This window comes from Ostrea edulis, chromosome 3 (genome assembly GCF_947568905.1).
Source record: "Ostrea edulis chromosome 3, xbOstEdul1.1, whole genome shotgun sequence".
NCBI lineage: Eukaryota > Metazoa > Mollusca > Bivalvia > Ostreida > Ostreidae > Ostrea > Ostrea edulis.
In genome coordinates this window covers 73,811,543-73,837,686 of record NC_079166.1, presented here as the reverse complement: position 1 = coordinate 73,837,686, position 26,144 = coordinate 73,811,543, and the positions used below count along the sequence as shown (strand labels likewise).

The 26,144-nt window shown below is 35.1% G+C and overlaps 1 protein-coding gene and 1 long non-coding RNA gene across 8 annotated transcripts in view; one reads left to right on the top strand and one right to left on the bottom strand.

Moving 5' to 3' along the window:
• Window positions 1-26,144, bottom strand: part of LOC125646367 (uncharacterized) — a 159,908-nt gene that overhangs the window by 1,637 nt on the left and 132,127 nt on the right. For all 7 annotated transcript variants that reach the window (XM_056158888.1, XM_056158886.1, XM_056158887.1 and 4 more), the window contains 5 exons: window positions 22,499-22,582; window positions 14,920-15,003; window positions 12,315-12,356; window positions 9,776-9,823; window positions 8,806-8,840 (listed from right to left, as the gene is read on the bottom strand). In XM_056158888.1, the coding sequence (XP_056014863.1) occupies window positions 8,806-8,840; window positions 9,776-9,823; window positions 12,315-12,356; window positions 14,920-15,003; window positions 22,499-22,582 (293 nt within the window). The remainder of the gene's footprint in view (window positions 1-8,805; window positions 8,841-9,775; window positions 9,824-12,314; window positions 12,357-14,919; window positions 15,004-22,498; window positions 22,583-26,144) is intronic.
• Window positions 18,037-19,470, top strand: LOC130052821 (uncharacterized). The gene is made up of 2 exons (XR_008801226.1): window positions 18,037-18,200; window positions 18,640-19,470. It is a non-coding gene; the product is annotated as an uncharacterized LOC130052821 (long non-coding RNA).

Sequence of the window (26,144 nt, the reverse complement as noted above, 5' to 3'; positions counted from 1 at the left end):
TATTCCTATGTACTGGCTGACCCTTGACCTTCGACCATGTATCCTCTAAATCAATTGGGGTCATCAGCTCTTGATGATCAACCAGTGTTCCAAGTTTGATGTCTGTCAAGCAAAGGGTTCTAAAGATATTGAGTGAACAGTATATTCCTATGTCCAATTTGACCCTTGACCTTAAACCATGTGATCTCAAAATCTGTAGGAGTCATCTACTTCTTAGGATGTGCCAGTGTCCGAAGTCTAATGTCTGTCAAGCAAAGGGTTCTCGATATATTGAACGAATGAAGGATATCCATAGAGTGGATTGATTCTTGACCTTTTAAAATCAATAGGGGTCCTCTTTTACTAATAAACAACCAACACCTATGATATATCATAACCATCAAGTGAATGGTTCTCAAGATATTGAGTGGACATGTGCAAGTAATCCCCCTACTCTTCTACTCTTTCTTTTGGAAATGGGACATAAGTAATTGTTCACAGAATCTCAAATATATTCACATGAATTTAGAAATATGACTGAAATGGGTTTCCGTACTTCGGAAAACCCGTACATACTGACTGTTACAATGACATAAATGGGCTTCCATACGTTTACCCTTAAAATACAATCAGAGTAGTGCATAGTTATATTTACCACACCCGTATTTAACTGGATATAATACGCAATTTTTTTTTATTTATCTTTTTGGGGTGAGAATTCGAAGCACTATATACCACTATAGCTTTTTGACTCAGTTTTTTTAGTCTATGTATAGATACGACGAGCATTATTTACCTATTTAAAAGAGTAAAATTGAAGACCAAAAAAAAAATTCTTATATTAACTAATTATTATGACAGAGAATTAAAATTCATCATCGTACAATTTTTAAAACTATCATGATATTATGATACCGTGACCAGCACATTATGTGCTTTGTCACTTGATTATGTCAGATCTTTCTCTCTGGCTTTCTGCATGCTGTACGATTTTCATGAGTCTGGGAGTATGTGATTACTTTTAACTTTCCCTTTGCAGTACACGACTGATGTACTTTACCCATCTAAATGCGGCGAATATTTCGGAGGGTTATGTTTGAATTCTTCATTTAGTACCAATTAAATTATTGGCTTTGATTATTATGTTTATAATTACCAAGGGGTCGTTATATCGCACCTTGGTATGTCAATTTCAGCAGCTTTGGTGGTGTTCTGATTACAAAACATTGAACACTCGTTCGATTCTTATAACGTTAGCTATTTAATTGATTTAGAGTTTAACAAAGAAATTATCGAGTCTGCTAAAACTTTAATGCTACAAAATATCGTGCTTTCTTGAAATTAACGTCATATCCCCTTAAATATTCAGTGACGATTACCACTTTGTAGTATGTATAAGGGCAAGAATGCCGCTTAGTCAGAATTGTACAAACGAATTGTCATATTTCCTCAATTTACAAGCACCAAAAAGGGGCGCGTATTAAATCTATTCGGCAAAATACGGTAAATGTGATTATTTATATGACTGTAGAATAATTTGAATGCGAATACACAACAAACTGGACTTGCTTTGTCAACCCAGTGAATTCCGGCAGAAATAGTCACATGATTAAGGTTTTCACACACTTTCGATGAGGCCTCGACAGGGAGCAGACCCATACCATTTTCAAATATGTACCATGAAAGGTGAAGATAACAAAGAGTGATCAATCTCATAACTCCTACAAGCAATACAAAATAGATATTTGGGCAAACACGGACCCCTGGACACGCCAGAAGTGGGATCAGGTGCATAGGAGGAGTAAGCATCCCCTGTCGACCGGTCACACCCACCGTGCTTTTTTTTTTAATTTAAGAAAGCGAGATATTTACTTTATTTACCATAAAATATTTACTTACACTATTTGTTTCATGTTCACAGATGAATCTATTTTTTGTAGTTAATATATCTATACACACGTCACATGTTCAATAAACAAGAACAATTACCTTTGACATTTAATTTGCTTACATAGTGTATTCATGCGCACTATATATAGTTTCTTTAAACGTAATGAGGAGACTCATTTAAATCCCATTATCATAAAAATGCCAATATATGGTATCTTTTGAAGCTATCCAAAAAAGGAAATCAAATTTATAAAGATCTTTAAGCGTAGGATTTATTTGCTGCCGGTGTAAGAATAAACAGAAAGTTTGTGAGCCGCTAAAATTCTCTTTTAGAAGACGCCGGTGACTGCAAGGAGCATCTCGTTTCGCGAGCCGACAAAAAAATTACTACGGTGTCATATTGCCCATGTGTATGGAAAGTTGAAGATAACTGAAACGCAACACTAGCGAATTTGTTGTCTTAATTCTTTTTTATTTCATTAATTGAAACATATATCTCTGGTAAATAATCTTTGATAAATAAAGTTTCATATATAGCACATTGCAACTGCATATATTTTCCCAGAGAGGCTACAAATGAGGTCAAAGGCGATAGAGGTAGGCAACAATTTTGGTTTTTGGTTCACTAATATCGGGTATCACCACCATTGGCACTTATGACGGCGAGTAGGCGATGTTCCATTGATTGGCAAATTGTCCAAATGATTTTTTGAGAAATCTTCAGTCATTCTTCCAACAAGGTCATTCCAGTTCTTGTGGATTCTGTCACTGGGGCTGAAACACGTCTGCCAAATATGTTCAACGGGGTGTAGGTATGGGGACATGGCAGGTCAATCAAGAACATTGATGTCATTTCTTTGATTGATTGATTGACTATTGTTTAACGTCCCTCTCGAGAATTTATCACCCATATGGAGACGTCACCTTTGCCGGTGAAGGGCTGCGAAATTTAGGCCTATGCCCGGCGCTTACGGCCTTTGAGCAGGGAGGGATCTTTATCGAGCAACACCTACTATGACACGGGACCTCCGTTTTTGCGGTCTCATCCGAAAGACAGCCCAATTAAGTCGCCTCTTACGACAAGCAAGGGGTACTGAGAACTTATTCTATTCAGGATCCCCACGGGATTCATTTCTTTGAAGAAAATTCCGTTTAAAAAAATTGATTGTGCCTTTTTGCGACAAATTCCTAACAAACCGTATCATATCCTTCGTCAATACGTTGTGTAACCGTACTTAAACGTAGTTCACCGTAATTGACTGTAGAAATCCTTGGCGACTTCGGGCTAATGCTAAATTCCCACTCTCACCATTCGCGGCAAGATTGAAATCGTGGTCTTAATCGTGGAATAATCATGGTGATCGTATCAAACCTAACCTAGTTTTGGCGTCACTCATGGTAATTGTGTTGTCCATAGAGCATTTTTTAACTCTTAAAAATGTATGATCAACACGATTAATTTTCAGACGTTACAACCGCGTCAGATCGCATTGCATTGTAATTAAGCACAACATATAACATCTAATCGTATACTCAAATCGTGATGATCCCGGTCAATCTTTTACACGGTAAACACCACGCTTTGTTACGATGTGTTGCGTTATCCCATGACCTGTCACGATAGTTATAATATAAGCATACAGTAATGCTGCTAATGCCAATTTGTCATCAACCTCAATTTTCGCCTTTTCAAGTGGTAGTGGGTTGTATTATTGACTTTCTACATGATAAAATATGGTCAGTCGAGCTGTATATATACCTGTCGGGGTCCAATCGTGATCGTGAAAGGCATGGCAATCACAATCGTATCCTATCGCAACATAACGCATCGGTTCGTGATTAACATATCCGCACATACACGATCGTTCTCAAATCGGGAACCAGGATCGTGATCATCGTATAAGATCACCGTCCAATCGTGAACTTAATCGGGACAATCTTATCAGAACGAGGATGATCGTATCTGAATGGTGTTTAGATCGTGTAACCTGAAATATATCCATCATGACCTTTCCTTACCACAGCACAACGATTCGCACAAGAACGTATTAACTCGCATCACCTCGTATCTAAACCTGCAATTCCAGAAAAAATTCCACGATCAGCTACGAATGGTCAATCGTGGCGTTCGTAAGGGATCACACAGCAGAGGGGACCAGTCTTTACGAATAAGTACGCATTAATAAGGTTTTAATACCTACTAAAACGCATCAATAAGTTCGAATGCAGTTTAGTAAGGATGTACTATGTTTGGAGCTACGCCCGTTTTGGACCCGAACTCTGTGATACCATGAATATAGAAAGGGGTCTAACTTTGACTTGATTTGAAATTTTAATTGATAGGTCCAACATATTCCACACTAGCCTGAATTTAGCTGCTGTCACAGACGAAACACAACCCGGTGACCTGGAGCGGTAAATGTCCAAATAAAGATAAACAGGTGAAATTGAGAGAACAATGACGTATATCTCTGTTACTTTAAAAACATGTGGCTCGAAATTTGGAATGTAAGTAGTGAAAACAATATATGCAAAGAGGTCGGCAAATTACGAATATTGCACCTAGTTTCTAGGATTTGAAGCCAGTGGGTAGTTTTTATTTTTTTTATCTGGGTCAGAGATAGACCCCTTTCATCATGTATGGTATCGCAAGGTGCGGATCCATAATGGACTTAGCCCCTGTGTTTGATCCGTGGTCAAATTTTAAACATGTTCAAAAATTGTCACAGAAATGACAGTACTACTTCGTATGACCACGACTATAATACGGAAAGCTACGGACCAATACAGATTGCCACGAATGGTGCCGGATCGTATCCGTGGCTAATCCGGCGTCAAATCCATGAATTTATGATCGAGGATGCTTACATATCAACTTCTTAAAATATTTAGATGGTTATTCTTTTCAAAGAAAACAAATTCAAGCAGAATGCAAATGTTCAATCCCCGGTCACATCAGAAATGAAGTATCGTAATACATGTAGGTAACGATTTGTTCTCATTATCGATGCTTCGTGTCATCAGCGGTGACAGTCGCGGGCAAGATTCGAAACAATGCCACCCCTTGTTACGATAGATTTCGGCAGATTTATCGTCCATTGTAAAAATCGTATCTCTCAATTACATGATGCTTGCATTCAGAACTGGCATAATTGTGTCTCACTGCATAATTTAATGACACTTCTCACCCCATACGAAAATAACGAAATGTTGATACATGTACAAAACAAGAGGCACAAGGGCCACATCGCTCACCTTAGTCACCTTGGCTCATATTTAAAGATTTCCCCTATATATTTGTATACAAAACTTTGAACCCCCATTGTGGCCCCATCCAACCCCTGGGGGCCATGCTTTGAACAAACCTGATTCTGCATTATGTCAGAAAGTTTTCATGTAAATATCAGCTTTTCTGGCTCAGTGGTTCTTGGGAAGAATATTTTTAAAGATTTTCCTTAAATATTTGTAAGTAAAACTTTGATCCCCTATTGTGGCCCCATCCAACCCCGGGGGCCATGATTTGAACAAACCTGAATCTGCACTATGTCAGAAAGCTTTTCTGGCTCAGTGGTTCTTGTGAAGACAATTTTTAAAGATGTATCCTATATATTTGTATGTAAAACTTTGATCCCCTATTGTGGCCCCATCCAAACCCGGGGCCATGATTTGAACAAACTTGAATCTGCATTATGTCAGGAAGCTTTCATGTAAATCTCAGCTTTTCTGGTTCAGTGGTTCTTGAGAAAAAAGATTTTTAAAGATTTATCCTATATATTAGTATGTAAAACTTTGATCCCCTATTGTGGCACCATCTTACCCCCGGGGGCCATGATTTGAACAAATTTGAATCTGCACTATGTCAGAAAGCTTTCATGAACATTTCAGCTTTTCTGGTCCAGTGGTTCTTGAGAAGAAGATTTTTAAATGAGCCAACCCTATTAGTGCATTTTTGTGATTATCTCCCCTTTGAAATGGACATGGCTCTTCATTTGAAAAAAACTTGAAAGCCCTCACCCATGCATGGTGTGTGGCAAGTTTGGTTGAAATTGGTCCAGTGGTTCTTGAGAAGATGAAAATGTGAAAAGTTTACGACGACGCCGATGACGACAGACAACGGACAAATTTTGATCAGAAAAGCTCACTTGAGCTAAAATTGTTAATTTCATAGCATTGTTATATATGAGATGTAGATGAAAAATTCCATCATTAGCATTTCCATATCTATAAATGTCATGACTAACGTCAATACATAACTTCCGAGATATCAGCTCTTCTGTGATGGAGGTACGTTTAGTATTCTGTCGAACGCTTTGGTGGGTATAAGATGTATAAGTATACTATAGACTAGCTATGCAAATATGGATAAAAGTGATGAAAATGTAAATTGTGTTTATATCAGCCGTTGGTATACATTAAACTGACAATATCAAGAATAATATTTGTTTGAATTGGGTCATTAAATTAAATCTAAAATTATTTTTTATTTCCTCTTCTGTACGAGTGATATTAAATCAAAGAAAGATGGTAATATCGAGTTTTGTTTGAGCCACTTTATTATTAAATAATCAGACACTTACTAATATTGTGTTCCCATGCAGTTTGGGTGGTTATATGATGTCTGATAATCGGCCTTTACGCAATAAATGAGGGCAGCGATAAGCATTTGTACCCATCGCGTGTGGACGAAAATATCTTTTGGGTCTCACTGTGCGTAAGAGTTTCGCAAAGTGATTGGAACTCGCTGAAATCATTACCCGACATCGATAGCATATGGTCGTCTTTCCATTCTATGTTCATGACAGTTGTCGACAAGCATAATATGCCCATAAAAGAACGACGTATCCGCAGTGACTCTGAGAAGTGGATAAACGATGATATTCTTTCAGAAATGCGACAGAGGGATATATTACACCGCCGAGCAATAACGTCACGTGACGAATCCGACTGGAAATTATATAAGGCCGCAAGAAAAAGGGTTGTGAACAAAATTAACGATGCTAAACGCGAATTTGTGGAAAGTGCAATAAATCCAGCCAATACAAAACCAAAAGACATGTGGAAAAAATTAAAACAATTCTTACCAACGAAATCGGCAACCGCTACGCCAACATATTTAGAAATGGACGGACAACCCGTTACAGATACAAAAGAGATGGCCAATACTTTTAACGACTTCTTTTGCGGCATTGGACACAAATATGCAGAGAAATTTGACAGTTCATTGCCTGAAATTGAACAATTATTGCCTAGGGGGTCTTTTAGCATTCCAAATATTTCTATTGAATTTGTCAGAAATGAAATAAATGCTATGTCAAATTCGAAGGCTACGGGGTTAGATGCTATTTCTGTAAAGCTGTTGAAAATTAGCTCGGGTGTGATTGGTGAAATTTTAACATATCTGTTAAACATGTCTATAAAAAGTGGTGTGGTTGCATCCGAATGGAAAAAAGCTAGAGTTACCCCTCTTTTTAAATCTGGTGACAATTTTATGGTGAACAATTATCGACCCGTGTCAGTTTTAGCAATCGTGAGCAAAATTATAGAAAGGCATGTTTTTAACTCATTTTACGAGTATTTGGATAAAAACAATCTTTTAACGGAACATCAATCCGGTTTTAGACCAAAGCATTCTTGCGAAACAGCACTTCATAACATTATTGATAAATGGTTAAGTAATATAGATAGTGGCAAATTAACAGGTGTTATTTTTATTGATCTTAGTAAAGCCTTTGACACTGTAAACCACCAGGTATTGTTACACAAGCTTTCATCATTTGGTATTTGTCAAATATTTTTAAATGGTTTCATTCTTATCTTAGCGGAAGATCACAATGTGTTAGATGGAAAGGTGTTTTGTCAGATGAAAAAGATGTTACAAAAGGAGTGCCTCAGGGGTCCATATTGGGTCCATTGTTCTTCATTTTATTTGTTAACGATTATCCTAAATGCCTAAAGCACTCAAATGTCTCTATATATGCAGATGATACATCTCAGGATGTTTCAAATCAATCTGTTGATGTTATTGAGCAAAGTTTACATGATGATCTTTTAAACTCTATGAAATGGATGGAAAGTAATAAACTTACCATGAATTTAGCGAAAACACAATGTATGTTGATTGGCACTACACAAAAACTCTCAAAGTGTAGAAAAATGTGTATCAAAGTAGGAGATATTGTTTTAGATACTGTTAAAACGGCCAAACTTCTTGGTGTACAAATAGATGAATGTCTAACCTGGTATGTACACATTGATTCTTTATGCAAGAAAATTTCACAGAAAATAGGCATTTTACGTCGTCTGCAAACTTTTATGTCAAATGCAGCATTATTGAAGATTTATAACACTGTTATATTTCCTCATGTTAACTATTGTTGCACAGTTTGGTGCTCAGCCAAAAACAGGGTTTTTATTGACAGACTTTCACCTTCAATATAGTTCCAGAACAGCAAGAAGTAGCGATAGTGGCATTTTATATTTACCAAAACTTCGAACTGAATATTATAAACGGTCTTTTAAGGTATCCTCCACAATTTTATGGAATCAGTTGCCCGAGTCTGTCAGAAGCTGTGGTTCTATTACATCTTTTAAATCAGCATATTTGCAGCATTATTTCTCAAATAAGGGATATATAGATATGATGTATATGTTTATCCCCCCCCCCAGTGATATCGTGTGTGTATTTTATGTATATATTTTATATTATGTTATATATTTTTCTATTCTCTCATTTATCTGTCTGTGAATATGTTTTATACAGGAACACAATGTAAACTAGTCATTTGTACTAATTGTGCTATCCTGTCTAAATAAAAGAATTTATTTATTATTATTTATTAAGGGAAAGCACTCGGTAGTTACGTATTGCCCAATTGCAGAGATGTGTATAGAAAAACGACATATATGTACATGCATGGGGTACTTTATAAACAATACCTGAGATTCGTTGAGTTCTTCGTTCAGTGGAATAGCTGTAAAATAAAATATACATTATGATAATAAGCAGGAAGATCTAAGCACTAAATGTCAAAGACCACCTAGTGTTGACTGAGTAAATTAAGAGATAACATATCTATTTTAATGAATGAAAAAGTGAAAATATAACGATAGGTAACGAATTACATAAATCCTATAAATCCTAAAGAATGCCGAGTTCAGAGTAGAGCAAACACGGATATCATCCATTACACATTGCTGCACGGAGGACACTTGCTCATATCTAAAAATTTCACTGCAGTCGATGAAATTTAAGAACTCTTAAAAATATATATGACAATATAACTATTATATCCGTTTGTCAATATACAGGAGAAGATGGGGAGAATCATTCGACATGCATATTCATTGCATAATCAAGATAGATATATCATGAACTTTAAATGTTGGTATATACATCCATTGCTAGTATAATTGTATGATCGGTAGCTGTCCATATTTATGTAGCAATATTCCATTATCACATGCAAATGGTATATATGCCTATCAACTGATTCGATAAGCAAGAGCTTGTTATGCATATGATCAGTTTTCTTTTAAATTGATGCAGGCTACTAACAAATAAGTTAATGCTACTCGGGTTTCAATAGTCTTATCTAAACTAAACAGTTTACTTTATGGTCCTTATAATGATATGATTTACAAATATAACTGCTATCAGGTCACATGCAGTTTGACGTGTACAATACCAATTTTTTAAACGTTCTTTGCACACTAATTTCGACATGATTTTCAAACAAGCAGCCATAATATGTTGGTTTCTAAATGTCTGACGGCAAATGATACATGGCGATGAAATGAAAGGTTACCAAAGTCAGTAAGGTAATCAAATAGTGGTCGATGCATATAGGTGGTACTCGGAGATTAAATAAAAGCTTAAACACTTTAAACGTAATGCAATAAAGAATACCTGGTGTTTCCTCTGTTGAACATGGAATCGTATTTATTTCAGCTGTATCTACAGATTTAAACCAAAAGTCTGAAATTATTGATGAAAAGTGAAGATAACGAACAGTGATCAATCTCATAACTTCTATAAGTAATACAAAATTGAGTTAGGCAAACACGGACCCCTGGATATATCAGAGGTGGGATCAGGAGCCTAGGAGGAGTAAGTATCCCCTGTCGACCGGTCACACGCACCGTGAGCCCATGTATTCATGTTTTGATTCCCCCTGATTGTGCATTAAGTGCAATGCGATACACAAGCAAACAGGAGAAATGTCAGCAAGAGTTATATTCCATACATTGGTCAATTAATATTTTCAGTCAAAATGTAGCATCTATAGATTCAAGATATAATATACATTTTGTTTTCTTCCATTGCTGATCATGGTAATAGAATGCTGAATTACACATGTTATTCTATATATATCAAAGTACCATCGTAAATCATCTTCCCAAATGCACGTATATCTGCTTAACGTATTTGTCACAAATACAATTACACTTTTTGCATCATATTATCACAAAAATTGTTGCATATTATTTAACGTCCCGCTGGAGAATTTTTCACTCAGATGCAGGCGTCACCATTGCCGGTGAAGGACTGCAACATTTAAGCTTATGCTTGACACTTACGCCCTGCCAGTGGGGGGGGTCACTTGCTGTGGCACGGGACCTAAGTTTTATGGTCTCATCCGAAGGACCTCCCACTTTAGCGAACAAGCAAGGCGTACTGAGCTTTATACAAAGTTTAATGAATAATTTTCTTTTATTCCATATTTGCATTACCTTCGCATGATGACATGATATTGTATTTACAAAAATACGGACATTCACACATGGTTGAAGATAGGAAGTTATTTTTCCAGTAAATTAAAAAAACAAACAAGATATTTTGCAATTTATAAATAGAATACACAAATGAGCTACAGACACATCCCATATATCCCACAAAACGAGTTTGTGAAACACTAAGCCCTCGGTGGCCAAAAAACCCACCTCCAACAATAAACAGGATAAAACACTTTGGTACCGAACTAGAGACTTTTATCTAAAGGACTGTGCGTATGGAATATCAGAATCTTAGTTATCATTCACATTTCAGAAGTTATGGGCAAATTTAATTTTCATGCAGAAAACACATGCAGGGAGAAAAACAAGTATTACACCAGGGCGGTCAAAGACAATAACGTTTATGCTTGTAGTTTATATATTACATGTATATCATAAGACGATTGCTCTGATACTAACAAATACGAAATAAGCCAATTAGCAAGAGTTCGGAAATAACAATGCTGAGGTTGTAGGTAGCATTGAGCTACTTCCACTAGCATTGATCAATTTAAATTAGTGCCATTATTGACGAAATATGTGATTAACAAGAATTCGATATCAAGTGTCAATAAGGACGGGTTTTAAAAAGAACCAATACTGTTTATACTGTAAAATGTTTTAACGTAGTTCCACCCTCCTGTGACGGCATAAGATTTGCAAAGTCAATGATTTTATAAAATTTATGCAGGACTGGAACATAAATTTTGTTGGAGTCTTTTTCAATAATCATTGTAAAAACTCTTGTTAGCCATAAAATATCAATGATGTGTTTCAAAATATCGAATGCAAGGACAATAACTGTTTTCATTAAAATTATTTATCAAGCTCATTATGCGATAGATTTCCTTTATTTTTCACAAACATTTTACCAAGTTGATACGGAATCATTATCTGTGGGTTTTTTTCCATGAAATTACATACAATTTTGATCCTTGAGTGATTTTGAATAGCTCAAATGTATGGTGCCAGGCTTTGTTATTTTTTTTCAATGGGGGTGTACATATTTTGGAAACATTATCAAGGAAAGGTATGGATTTTTTTTTCATAAATAACTATAACAGATGTACACTTACTATAGTAACAGGAAAAAATATATGTAAACCACGCTATAAGGAAAATGTGTCCACATTTGTTTGGTTTTTTTTAAAACATTTTGGAGAATAACGCTAATTCAATAATTTTGTACATATTATTCTAAAACTTGATGAACATATTGAAAATGACATGTGTTTTAGTTATTGACATGTTTCCTGATAAATAGATGTAATTTAAAAATATTTTGTTCTTTATATTTTAAGATAACAACAAAAAACTGTTTCCAATGAATTTCATAAAAATCCACATAGGAGTACATGACTTCAGTAGTGTCTGTAATGAAAATTATAATGGAAACTCTAAACTGTTTTGCCTTCTATCATTACTCTTTCTTCATTACTCTGAATGTTAATTTATTGATTCCAAATAAAAAATGCTACCTAAACCCCAAAATCAAGGAATAAAGACCCGCCTTAACATAACAAAACAAAAACGACAGTTTCTGAAATGATGAGTTTAGTGATGATTTCCTACAATCAGTAGCGAGAGTACCAACAATACATGCTGCGATGTATTGCTTTAACAATGTGTTTACCATATCACCACGTTTAACAACATCAGAAGAGTGTCCTTACCGCTGTATAAAGTAATCCCGGATGGTAAAACATGTATCCTCTCTAAAAATAAAGAAAATACATACTGAACAACAGTTTATTTATATGCATACATCTCTAAAACAATATTGTCATTGTCACCAACCTTGTACACATGTTTCATTGTTATGGACTTAAACATTAGTAAATGCATACAATACATGATAATTCTTGTTTAAAATTCCGGCCATGCGGTGCGTCACTCTGCCTCTTCTCCCACCTACAGCTTTGGAGGACGGACGTTTTTTCAAGTTTGTGAGTTACCTCTTTCCGCCCCTCCTCCGCCAATTTTTGTTGTTATTTGAAATTTGTAAAGCGTTTTCAGACCCATTTTCATAATTTTTCGGTTAAGTCTAAGTTTTAATTACTGGAAATTTGGATTATCTCCCTTTACAAAATTAGTTTATTTTTCATATTTACAGTTTTTGTCTGTTAAAATTATATGACATTGTTAATAATACTTTTGAGAATTTCAAACAAATTATTAAACGTCACAAAGGTGGCAACACACGACAAACTGTTCTTCAGGCTTTTTATTCATTAGAGGAGGATAAGATATGGTGATTTTATTGATGAGAGGATTTTGGAAAGAAAGAAGCAAATTAATGGGTTACTGGGCAATAAAAAGACTTATTGCATTAATATAAATGATAATTCTTGTTTGTTAATTTCTTTTATATAAATATTATAGGATGAAACATTCTTTTTGAAGAATTTATCGATGTGTAAACTCCAGACATTTTACTCACAAACTGAATAAATGTGCGAAGCACTTTTATGTTAAGTTCATGAGTAAAATATCCGGAGTTTACACATCGATAAATTCTTCAAAAAGAATGTTTGATTCTTATAATTCAAATTCATTCACTTTATTAACAATTGCAAAAATTTTAATAGTTTCCGCGCACTATGTCGTTTGTTTTCAGGCGTGTATGAATACATCGCGTTTTCGGATTTATTGATGTATAAACTCTTGTTCAGCTTTATTTTTTTCCAATCAAAACAATTGTAACAAATAACATTGGAATTATCTATTATAACTTAAGGTTGATAATAAAAGAGCAATGGTAATTACTAGTAATTTACAATCAGCATTGACTTATTTCTAGTGTCTTGTAATGAAACATAATTAACACACAGTTTTGTAGCTGCAAAAATTATGAACTATATTTGTTTAAACACCTACTTTAGATACATGTCATTCATGACGTTTTACTAGTAAATGTCCAAATAAAAGTATCTACCAGTGATTTACTAGAATACATGTATATAGAAGTTTCACGTAGAAATATGCATCAAACTCTCTATAATAGTACGTGTTAAGGATATTCATATCCTGTAAACTTGATATAAAATAGCATTTCTTGTAACACGTGAGAAAACTTTAAGCCACTGTTTAGTAGTTAAACGAAAGTAAAGACAGCTCTGATGGAAGGGCAGTTGGATAGAAATAGAAAATATTTTGAAATAAGCCAATTATATTATAGCAGAACCATAATGGATATGCACATGCGTATTATAATATTCTTTTACTTGTTCGTTCACAGTGGGAATTGCTTGAGCTAGCTTAGTGGAGAGGACCTTTATTTCACAGAAAGACCCGATCCTGGATTCTTTTCGTCATTCCGGAGTCGCATACGTTTAGCAAATGGCAAGTGAAAGTCACAAATATTTAGATATTGTCTTATATACAGAGATGTTGGTGCGATGAAGACCATTCACTGATACAACATTGGGCGGCATAGATATTTCCAAAATGGTTGCACTTCACTTTCGGTTGGTTGTTTGTATATTGATTAATGTCCTGCTTGGGAATTGTTCACTCATATGGAGACGTCACCATTGCCGGTGAAGGGCTGCAGACCGTTGGCATATGATCGGCGCTTACAGCCCTTGAGCAGGGGATTTTTATCGTGCCACACCTGCTGTGAAACGGATTTCATCCAAGAAACCGTCCCCATCCATTCGCCTCTTACGATAACAAGTGGTACTGAAGACCTATTCTAGCCAGGATCATTTCGGTGAATATAGAATGTGGCTATTTTAAATGTAGCCTCTTGGTAAAAATAAAGGTAATGATTACAATCAAAAGTGCATTGAAATGTAGCAATATTCCATTATCACCTATATATGATGTCATATCCCTCAACTGATTCGATTCGATTAGCACGAGCTTGTTTTGCGTATAATTAGTTTTTAAATCGAGGACGACTACAGAAAAATAAGTTGATTTTACGGGGCTTCAACAATCGTTTAACGTCAGCATTTCGTAAATTATATGGTCGTTACAAAAACCTAATGACCAATGAAATCTGTCAATAGGTCGAATGATGTCTGACGTGTTTCATATATGAAAAATACAAAATTAGGAATAAGGCAAACACGGACCTCTGGGCATATCAGAGGTGGGATCTGGTTCTTAGGAGGAGTTCATCTACTTTTAACCGGCCACATACGCTGTGAGGCTCTTTATTTCATCAAATATTTCAAAACAGAATAATGCAATATACTACACATTAACATTTAACATTCTCAATAGATGCAACAATTGGTAAAGCTAGAAAATACATTCGAATTTTTTTTTTACCATCATCTCCTTCGTCCACTCCTTTCGTGTAAAGCATCAAAGGTGTTCTTGATGAAGTAGGATCAATGTTTATATCAGCTGTATCTGTGTGTAGAATGTAAACAGAATATAAACAGCAACATGAAATAGTGCAAGTTTTTATTTTGATTTTAATTAGAGGAAATGGGCCATCGTCAAAATGAAAGTACCTCCATTGACACTCTCCGTGTAGCAAGTAGCCTAGAACCCACATTCAAAACTCTATTTATATGAAGGTAATCTTCGTTCAAATTCTTGTCAGCGCTACATGTATATAGGAGGGTAATTTTTGACAGATGCAAGCACCAAAATAACTTGTTCATGAATAGACAAGTAGAGAAATAGCAATGGACTGTATGTACATGTAGGTCGATATTGATCCTGTTCCTTCACTCAGTCCAAATCAACACGACTAGGCGTACACACATGGAAGTAAGGATGGAAAGATCACAAAACTTTATTCTATAATAAATAAACGTTTGGTTAATTGTATCTCCCTATCAAGTAGGCATACATTACTTTTCGAGAGAATTACATGTACTTTTATTGTATATTTACATTGAAAATGTGTTCGAATTAATTATATATATATATATATATATATATATATATATATATATATGGTTTTAGGTAGATAATGTATTTCGTAAATGCAACATAGGGAATAGAGACTACCACGGCTTATTTCTTTCACAACCACCAAGGGCGCACAATGAACAAGACCATTCTTAAGTTTAATGACATCTGGTACACAGCTACAGATATGTTGTTATATATATATATATATATATATATATATATATATATATATATATATATTCATACATTATAGATGCTCAGACTGTAAAAAGTGTTTACGCTTGTCGCCTTATATTGAATGGAAAAGATATGGCCTTGGTGAGTATTTTCTTCAATTGAATTTTCATTGCATTTGCTAATTCAATGTTATTGATTTTACTTGGTACCATTTATCACATTAATAAACATTTGTATCTACTATAATCTAATAAATGTATTTACAGGAAGCAAATTGTCTTCATAGAGTTTGAATTTCCAAAACGTTAACAGTGTATCTACACATATGTGCCTACTAGAAAGCGACATAGTAAAAATCATTCGGGTATTATCTCAAACTTAGGAGCAGGTTGATACTTTTCTTATTTTTAATTATTTCAAATAAATCACAAAACATCTACATCTAATTTAGTCAGTGTCATTGATAAATTGTATTTTGAATTTAATGGTCCTACAGTAAGGAAATCGGCGTTACAAACATTACATGCATGCACGACTAATTTCTTTAAGCTGTCTTAGCTAGTTCATCCAGACCATCCACTATATACATTGTGACAGTTAGAGATGTAATGCACCTGCTTTGTTAAATAGAAGCTGTGATGCACCATGCCATCATCACTAGTTGTGCACAATATGTGGGATCTACAATTCCAGAAATTTTAGGACACGTATACAGTCTATAAAACCTGCTATGCAGTCAAGGTTTTAGGCAGCTTGCTGTTCTTCTAGTAAATGTAATTGAAGTAATATTTCATGATTTCACAAAATGTTGCCTTCATGAACGGATATATATTAATCAATTTCGGGTATCTTTTTCTGTGGTATTGGGGAGACTGTTGTAAATAATTCACATAGTCCATTCTTCTTTGAGGAGAAGGGAGTGGGAGTCGGAAATTGCGTTTGAGGTAGTTGCTAATGAAGCATGTAGTGATACAGTTGATGCTGGAAAAAGCAGGTAAACAGAATATGTTGATATTATTGTAAAAACATTTACAATGCATGTATATTATTACTACAGTAACTTGATCCGAAGAGTCGGATCACGTCGAGTTGACAGGCGTGGATCATCAGATCACACGAGACGCGAAGCGTCAAGTTTGACATGAATAATTGATGACCCACACCTGTCAACGACCACTTATGCCACGAAAAACTTATGAAAAAGCTAAGTAATAGTGATATCAATCCTATGATATTACAATGGTTCCAAAGTTTCCTTAAAAACCGACTGCAGAGAGTAAAAATCGAGAACAACAAACCAGACTGGGTCAAACTGGATGGTGGTGTTCCACAGGGAACTTTAAGTGGACCAGAGCTTTTTATTCACATAGTAGCAGATCTCCAAACTGAAGTTCCCAATGCAAGTTTGTAGATGATACAACCTTCATCGTAATCTTACAAAAGATGCTAACTCAAAGATGACATCTACTGTTAAATCTATCTTGGAGTGGTCTTCTGAAAACCATCTTGGTATAAATACCCCCAAAACAAAAGAAATGATTATTTCATTCGGAAGAGAACCAGATAATAATAAACTGAACATGAATGGTACAGAAAAAGAGCGTGTGTCAGTGAGTAAACTACTTTGAGTTGTAATGAGTGAAGATCTGAAATGGGAATCATATGTGCAATATACAACAGGAAAGGCCTCAAAGCGTTTATTCTACCTACGCCAATTAAAATACTCTGGATTAAGCGGGAGTGGTCTTCTTCGAGTTTATAAGTCCTTTATAATACCGATTGGTGAATATGCATGCCTGGTGTGGTTCACAGGCCTCATATCTAATCTATCAGATCAACTCGAATCAATCCAAAAGCGTGATCTCAAGGTCATAAAGCTTTGGAATATACCCGACTTGAAAACCTATCTGATAAACGCAAAACTATATGTTTAAAACTTTCCAAGGACATGGAAGACCCATCCCATCGACTCCACTGCCTCCTTCCTAACATTCGCGAAAACCCATATAATCTAAGAAACTCCTCAAAGTATTACCAAAATTTAAAACAACCCGTTACAAGAACAGTTTTATACCCTGATGTATGCTAAACCAAAGGCATACATAGGCATACATTGTATTCTGAAAGCTAGTCAGCAGATTTTTAATCCTTATTTCAGACTTATTAGGTTGGTTGTTTTGTTTTACCTTATGTACGTCCGTTTATTTATATTTTTCTCCAAATATTTTTATTGTATGTAATTGCATTTAAAATCATTCTTTGTCTTTTCATGTTCATTCTTATCACATTTATATTTCGCTAATATTCTTGTTTTTTTAAACTTAGTTATTGTACTTTCAACTTTTGAAGTTGCCAATGAATAAATATATATATATCTAATTGATAGTGACATATCTATGAATGAACATTCGCACAATGTAGCTGTGAAACACATGATGAAGTGGCGGTTTTCCTTGATGCTGGTTCGCAAACAAGAGGATGTGGTAGGATGTATGCCAACTTTTCAAGTATGTATTTGGTTGAATTCTACTAAGTCTTACACTTAATTGAATTAAACATAGAGGTGTATGTCTCTATCACTGATACACAATTTTTATTGAAGTAAAGCAGATACACAAAAAAAATTTGAGTGGTTTATGGATTGATAAAAAAAACCAACAGTCACAATAGTTCTTGTGGCAAAGTTCCTACATGGACCACGTATATTGATCACTGATATGTTACTAAATTCCATATAATAGATTTTGAATTCTTGATTCATCTGTAACAATAACGATATCTTTACTATCGCAATATATTTTAGCAAATTTCATACCAACACTTACAATGCCATGATTAAATTCTTCTTCATTTTTCTGATATTACTGTACTATATTTCAATAGGCATATTTTGCATCTTAACAGCTGCTCTTTTTCAAATTCACCATCAATAGTCCTACATTTCAGGTAATGATACTATGATTGGCGTAAACATGGGCAAAGTACTATGCTATGATGACGATTCAATAAATACAGCTTTTGCGAGAGGACAGTGAAGAAAGAGGACCCCAATTAGCACAACAGCAAGAAAAAAAAAAACCTGGAGCGAATCCTCCAAAAAAATGGGATCGGGCATGGTAGAGAGAATTCGTCATGAGTTGAAAACGAGGGGATTCCATGTCAAAACAAAATACATGTATAACAATTAATGACACTTCCACTATTTCCATGTTACAAAGATGGATATCCCTCCCCCAAAAACACCGTACGGTTTCTCCATGGATCAGTGAATGTGGGCGGAGCTTATCCATGGTCACTGTTATTTACCTGGCCAAGAGATCAGTTGTGTATATTTTTTATGATATACACAGAAGCTGACACATAGCTAGTCTATCCCCCCCTTCTCTCTCCCTTACTCTCAATCATGGACTAAATGAGTAATTATTGTCATACGTATGCAACACTATTGTCATGCCATAGTATTTCATCTATATTTATAATTGCTACAGTCTTACACACCCCCCCCCTCTCTCTCTCTCTTTATAAATATAAAGCCGTGATAAATTACGAATAGAAATATCTCAATAACTTATTTATGCTCTTTTACTATTGTTTGATTTTTGATTGTATAATTTATAATCCATGTGGTATCCCAAACAGAAGCATTATTTTTTTTTTACTACTGTAACAGTTTTACGCATGAGCAATATAACCATTACATCTTGATATGCTGCGCCAATAAATAATTGTTCCTTTTTTATAAATATAAAGTCATAATAAATCATTAATAGAAAATATTCCAATAACTCATGTTTTTTTTTTTTTTTTTTTTTTTTTGTTGTTTTTTTTTTTGTTATTATTTTTGTTTGATTTCTGATTGTATATTCTATAATACATGTATATAGATGGAGAGAGAAATACGATGATAAATTGCATTGTGTAGGGGACATTAGCCATTAAAATATTCTAGGTGCGAGTCAATGCTATCAAAACTCAGGTGTACCAGGGCTTTCCTTGAGATCTAAAGACTGCCGGTCATCATTAGCCCTGATTGTTATCAAAACATCTTTCTCAGGTAGCAGTAGACCACAGTCTCTGCAAACGTCAATCAACCTAAGCTCTATTGTTAAAAGTTTGATTGACCAGCGGCTTATCATTGATCACCACACAGGTAAAATTTGGGGGTGTTAACTTAAAGTTGGGTATTTAAATCAATATATCATGATTAATTGATAATGACTGCATGAAAGGTGAATATAACGAACAGTGACCAATCTAAAAAATCCCGTAAGCAACAGAAAATAGATGGTTGGGCAAACACGGACCCTGGACACACCAGAGGTGGGGTCAGGTGCCTAGGAGGAGTAAGCACCCCCTGTTGACCGTTCACACCCACCGTGAACCCTACATCTTGATCAGGTAAACAGAGTTATCCGTAGTCAGTAAGTTTTGCTTTCTTTATAGAAAAAATGAAACAATAATGGTACATGTACATTGTGATATCAAATTAACTGATATTATCTGTTTGCAGGGCTAGAGCGTGTTTCGATGGGATTCTTGAAAACCTGGAGGTCATTCAAACACGTAATTTGGCAATCACTCGCAATGTTCTGCGTGGTGCTGGTAAAAATATTTTCAAAACATAAATATTACAGCCAGTCATATTGGTGTTTGTTTGGAAAATGGTATCGCAAATATACATGCAAGTTGACATAAATGGTTTGCACTTGCAACAATGCGAAAACTCCAGATGACTATAAACCTAAAGTTTACCTTATAGTAAATACATGACTGGACAAGAACTGCATTCCGATTTACAGTTAACATTTCAAGGATATGGGAAAATTACTAAGAAACTGGAAAAAAAAACAAGGCAGAATTTAGAACAATAAGTGTTTTAATATATTATAACAAAGCAACTAAGAACTTTACAGTGGATCTGAGTCAACATATTTTAAAATTGCAGCTTTTGTAGCTCAGAAAAAGATATAGTCTTCAAACACTCCCAAAGGTTTGTGTTCATTTGATGGTAATTCATGGATGTATTATTTGTATATTTCTTTTACATCACTACAGTAACTATGGCATATTACATTAAACCAACTTTTAAATATACTCATACAACGATTACAGGTTTATGGAAATTTGTAATTTAATACTGGAAAGAACACACGATCTCTCATGTTCTAGATGTTCAAGGACAAGGGACTATCAAAAGTCAATAAAAGGCAGCATATAGTTTACGAGGCGTCGCATGGACCTCAAATTTGTAGCAAATAAACGGGTATTTAAACTGAGATGGATAATTTAGAAAATCAATGTTGCCTTAAATGTTCATTTTTTTTACACTGTGCACATCTTTGATATTTTACAGGTTTCAGCGTCAAAGGTGATGCATCTTTAGCAATTAAGTCGTAACCCCACATTAAAGTGTGAATGCATCAATCAGTGATCATTGATGTCAATAATGGTACATCGTATAAAGCTATCAACGTCCCTACATCTGTAAAAAAAACAACAAATGGGACAAAAACAATATAAAACAGTTACACAATTTAAGTGCAAGCTTATAAATTATGCATCTATGATATAAAGTAATAAAGATACTCCAGGATACTTAGCATGCTTTTATATAGCTGCAGAACTGTAGCTCTCTGAAAAAATATTTTGACATAACAGAGAGCTACAGAGCCACCCCTTATAAAAACCTTCGATTTACGGCGCACAAAAAGCTGCGCACGGTTGAGGCCTTATATCGTTGTATTCTTGAGTTGCTGTCTCATAAATTTAATATCAAAAAATTCATAACACATTTCCCTACTATACTTGTGTCTAAATATACCTTCAAATATTCATCAAAGCCCCATACGACCTGAAACAGTCAGAGCTTCAAATGATTTCGTTTGTTGACGTAGCCATGTTAGGTAGCCGGTCAATTCGTACCCTGTTGTTGTTGGTATATATTCATAAAATTCTTTATATATTATGTATTCACTCTTCATTTATTATAAATACGAATAATTTATAGAAATTAAAAAAATGAAGTTTTTCTAAAGGTAAAATAAGCTCTTGATTCATGAAAATGCTACTAAAGTCCTTAACACTCGTGTGACACGGATGGAGACCGGACCAGACTAATGAAAGCCGCATTGCCGTGAGTTTAGATATTTGAATAATTATTATTTAAGGGCACTGGGATGATATATTATTTAAAATATTTAGCTAAAATGTTTGTGGGGATATTAGTTCACATCTAGACCTTATTGTACTAGTATGGAAATTAACCAGGATTCGAATTGACTGGCTACCTAACATGGCTACGTCAACAAACGAAATCATTTGAAGCTGGGACTGTTTCAGGTCGTATGGGGCTTTAATGAATATTTGAAGGTATGTTTAGACACAAGTATAGTAGGGAAATCTGTTAAGAATTTTTTGATATTAAATTTATGAGACAGCAACTCAAGAATACAACGATATAAGGCCTCAACCGTGCGCAGCTTTTTGTGCGCCGTAAATCGAAGGTTTTTATAAGGGGTGGCTCTGTAGCTCTCTGTTATGTCAAAATATTTTTTCAGAGAGCTACAGTTCTGCAGCTAGCTTTTATACAAATTATAAAATTTTCAGAACATGAGTCGTGTAGTACTACCAATGGATGGATGGATGGATGGATGGATGGATGGATGGATAGATAGATAGATAGATAGATAGATAGATAGATAGATAGATAGATATATAGATAGATAGATAGATAGATAGATAGATAGATAGATAGATAGATAGATATATAGATAGATAGATAGATAGGTAAGTAGATAGATATTACCTTCAACGTCCTGGTTTACGGGATGATCCTGTGCATTTAGAGAATCTAATGGTTCCGCAGCCTTAGTCTTTGCACATTTTAAATCTTAAAGAAAAAGTTTAAGTACCATATCAAGAAACTAAGAATAGCAGTGCACTTCCATCTACCTTGAAAACTAAACCATATTGATGCATATATTTTTAGAATCACGTTTGTGAAAGAAAATATATTATTAGCTACCCTAATGTGTACCACATACATGATCATCATGTGATAAGTAACATACTTCTCAACGAAACCAACTACAGAATTAACACAAAACAAAATTGATTAAGCTTCCATACGTTCAAAAGTACCATTTGATATGAAAAGTGTTGTTGATTCGAACGCATCAAATTCTCTACCGATTGGTATAACTTTTGTTTACACTTGTGGTTGGTAATAATATGTTCATTATAAAACATTATACTTATATTTGTAATTTTTTGTTATGATTTTGATTTCAACAAGTTGGTTTAATTTTTTGCTTGCGTGTAGAAAGTGACCTAAACAAGATTACTTTGACGTGCATTTTTGTATGTCCTTACGACATGGGGAATCTCTAAACCACTTGAATAGGAAATACGATATCCGCATTAATAAAATGACACAAACATACTAAACTGCATGTGTTCTCCAAAAAGATAACGTACAAAGTATACCTTATCCTTGTGATCTGCTGCAACAAATTTTATGTCCTACCGTTATCAAATAATTTTCTTCACTATAAGCTTTAACTACACAGAATTAATTGATCTACATGATTCTCATATGGAATTGTGAAGACAAAGAACAGTGATCAATTTCACAATTAATATAAAGCATGTGAAATGAAGAGGAGGGAAAATATTAACCCCAGGACACAACGAAGGTGGGATCAGGTTCATAAGGATGAGTCAGTAACCCCAGCTGGCCGGTCCCATGAACCCTCTTAGTTGACCATCTTCTTTCAACTATAGTCCAGCTGGATATGCCGTTACTAGTGATGTTGATATAATTGAAAACGAGGACCTCAAATCACTTATTTTGAAAAGTCCTAAATTGAGAGAACACCGGTGTTTTAATTGGCGACATAACTTCATCTCTATTATGAATTCTGACAAAGAGAATATCTGACCATGGCCTACACATGAAAATGGAAACTTGATTCCTTGTCAGAATGGATAAAAAGTGTAAGGGGAATGATAAAATCACATATTTTACACACCAAAACCAAAGTTTGTACCATATATCCTTCTGTGTTTAGTTAGCCAGAAGTGATGAAAGACTTATATAGGTTAAACGAGGAATATATTTTGCTTCCAGCTGGCAATGCTTGTAAAGGCACTGTCTTTGTTTGTAAGGCACATTATAACTACTGTATTTTAAAACGAACTCGGCATTTATTCCACATTTGGCAATTCTACTTATCCTCCAACTGCTCTTTTAGAAGGTTATGTTCTTCGAAATCATGCTTCGTTTTCAAACTTATTTACAAATATATCATTGCAGTCAATGGGACGATTGAATACTAGTTACGGTACATATATTGGGATAATCATGCAAGCCACCTGCACTTCTCTCGTGTACAGGAGTCCATTGAGACTATAGACGCTCCTGGTTTGTCTACAACCGCAAATGCTTCATTTTGCGAAGAAAATAACTAATATTTGGAGGAGATAAAACCAGTTTTGTTGTTATAGTTCCCGTCAAGAATTTTTCACCCATATTGAGACATCACCAGTTGTGACGGCCCCTTCCCCAACCACAATTCCAGGATCCCCCTATCAAATTTAGTGCTTAAGGCCGTAGCAGGGAAGTTTCTTTAAGGTATTAACGCCTGTCGCGACATGGGTTGTCCCTTTTAACGTCATATCCAGAGACCTGTGAATACCGAGCATTTGGCGAAGGAACAATCACTACCTGTATTTACGTCTTAGTTTTGAAGCTACCATGGTACGAGCGGGGATTGAACTCACGACCTTCTGGTTACAAAGCGAGCGCTCTACCACCGATATAATGCGACAGGTAATAATACCAATAATATGCATTCAATTACAAACTGTATATAGATTGATAGCCGGAATTTGAATTGCTAGAAATATACAGAAAGAGTAAACATAGAACGTAACATTTGAATACTGCGGATTTTCAAAAGAACGATATATAATCAAGCATTCTAAGATTACTGCATGCCAATACATAGTCCCCTACCGGTCGCAAAAATTACTGGATTGAAATAATATTCGAGGTTGACAAACGGGATGATTTCAGCTTCTCCATCGTCAAATTCCCATATTTATGTAGCAATATTCCATTATCGCCTGTATATGTTGTTTATATCTATCCACTTATTCGATACGCAAGAGCTTGTTCTGCATATAGTCAGTTTTAAAATCGAGGCAAGCTACTGACAAACAAGTTGATGGTACAGGGGTTTCACCAATCTCGATTGAAGTCAGCATTTCGCAAATTCTATGGTCGTAATAACGATCTAATTCGTTAATACAACCTATCATTAGGTGAAATGCTGTCTGACGAGTTTCATATCGATTGTTAGGCCGTTCTTGGTACACTGATTTTGACTACGGATAACTCCGTTTACGTGATCAGGATATAGGGCTCACAGCGGGTGTGACCGGTCGACAGGGCATGCTTACTCCTCCTAGGCACCTGATTCTACCTCTGGTGTGTCCAGGGGTCCGTGTTTGCCCAACTATCTATTCTGTATTTTGCTTATAGGAGTTATGAGATTGATCACTGTTTGTTATCTTCACCTCTCATTATCTAGGTTATGATAAAGGGGGAAATTGGAGAACGGGGATGGGAATGGTTGGAAATCAACTACTTTCAAGGTAAAAAGACCATACCAGGGAAATAAGACGCACTTATAATAAGGTTTAGGTCTTTGACCTGTGAAACGTAGGTGATAATGAATAATATAACTACAATATTGTATTACTATGCTAGAAGTTTTAATGAGTGTACAGATGTAGTACTTTTATCTACATGAATAAGAAATTTGAATGTAAACTTTAAGCTGGTGAGGATGTGACTCCAATACTTCTTATCATCTTTGTAGAGGCGAACTAAATTGTACCAACAATCAAATAAATATTTACTAGCACAACAACAAAAATCCGAAATAACTGATAAATCATGTTATTTTTCTAAGTTAAAGGGCCATAACTTCGTGAAAATCCAAGGGACTAAGACAAAATTTGAACATGATCTGTAACTTCTTATGTCAAATCAATGTACCAAATATCAAGTGAATATCTGCAAGCACTACAAAAACAAAAAGTCTGGAAAACTGATAATTCATGCTATTTTTTCCAAGGACCATGACTTAGTGACAAATCAACGGACCCAGTTATAAAAGGTTCTCAGTACCCCTTGTTTGGCGAACGAGGCGGTTAAATGGGGCGGTCCTTCGGATCAGACCACAAAAACCGAGGCCCCGTGTCACAGCAGGTGTGAATAGATATCTCACGGTTCGAAGGCCGTAATTTAAGTCCCGAGCATTGGCCTAAATTTCGCAGCCCTTCATCGGCAATGGTCATATACATCTATATTTCCATATAAGTGAATGATTCTGAAGAGGGACTTTACACACCATACAATCAATCAATCGGACCGAAACTAAAAA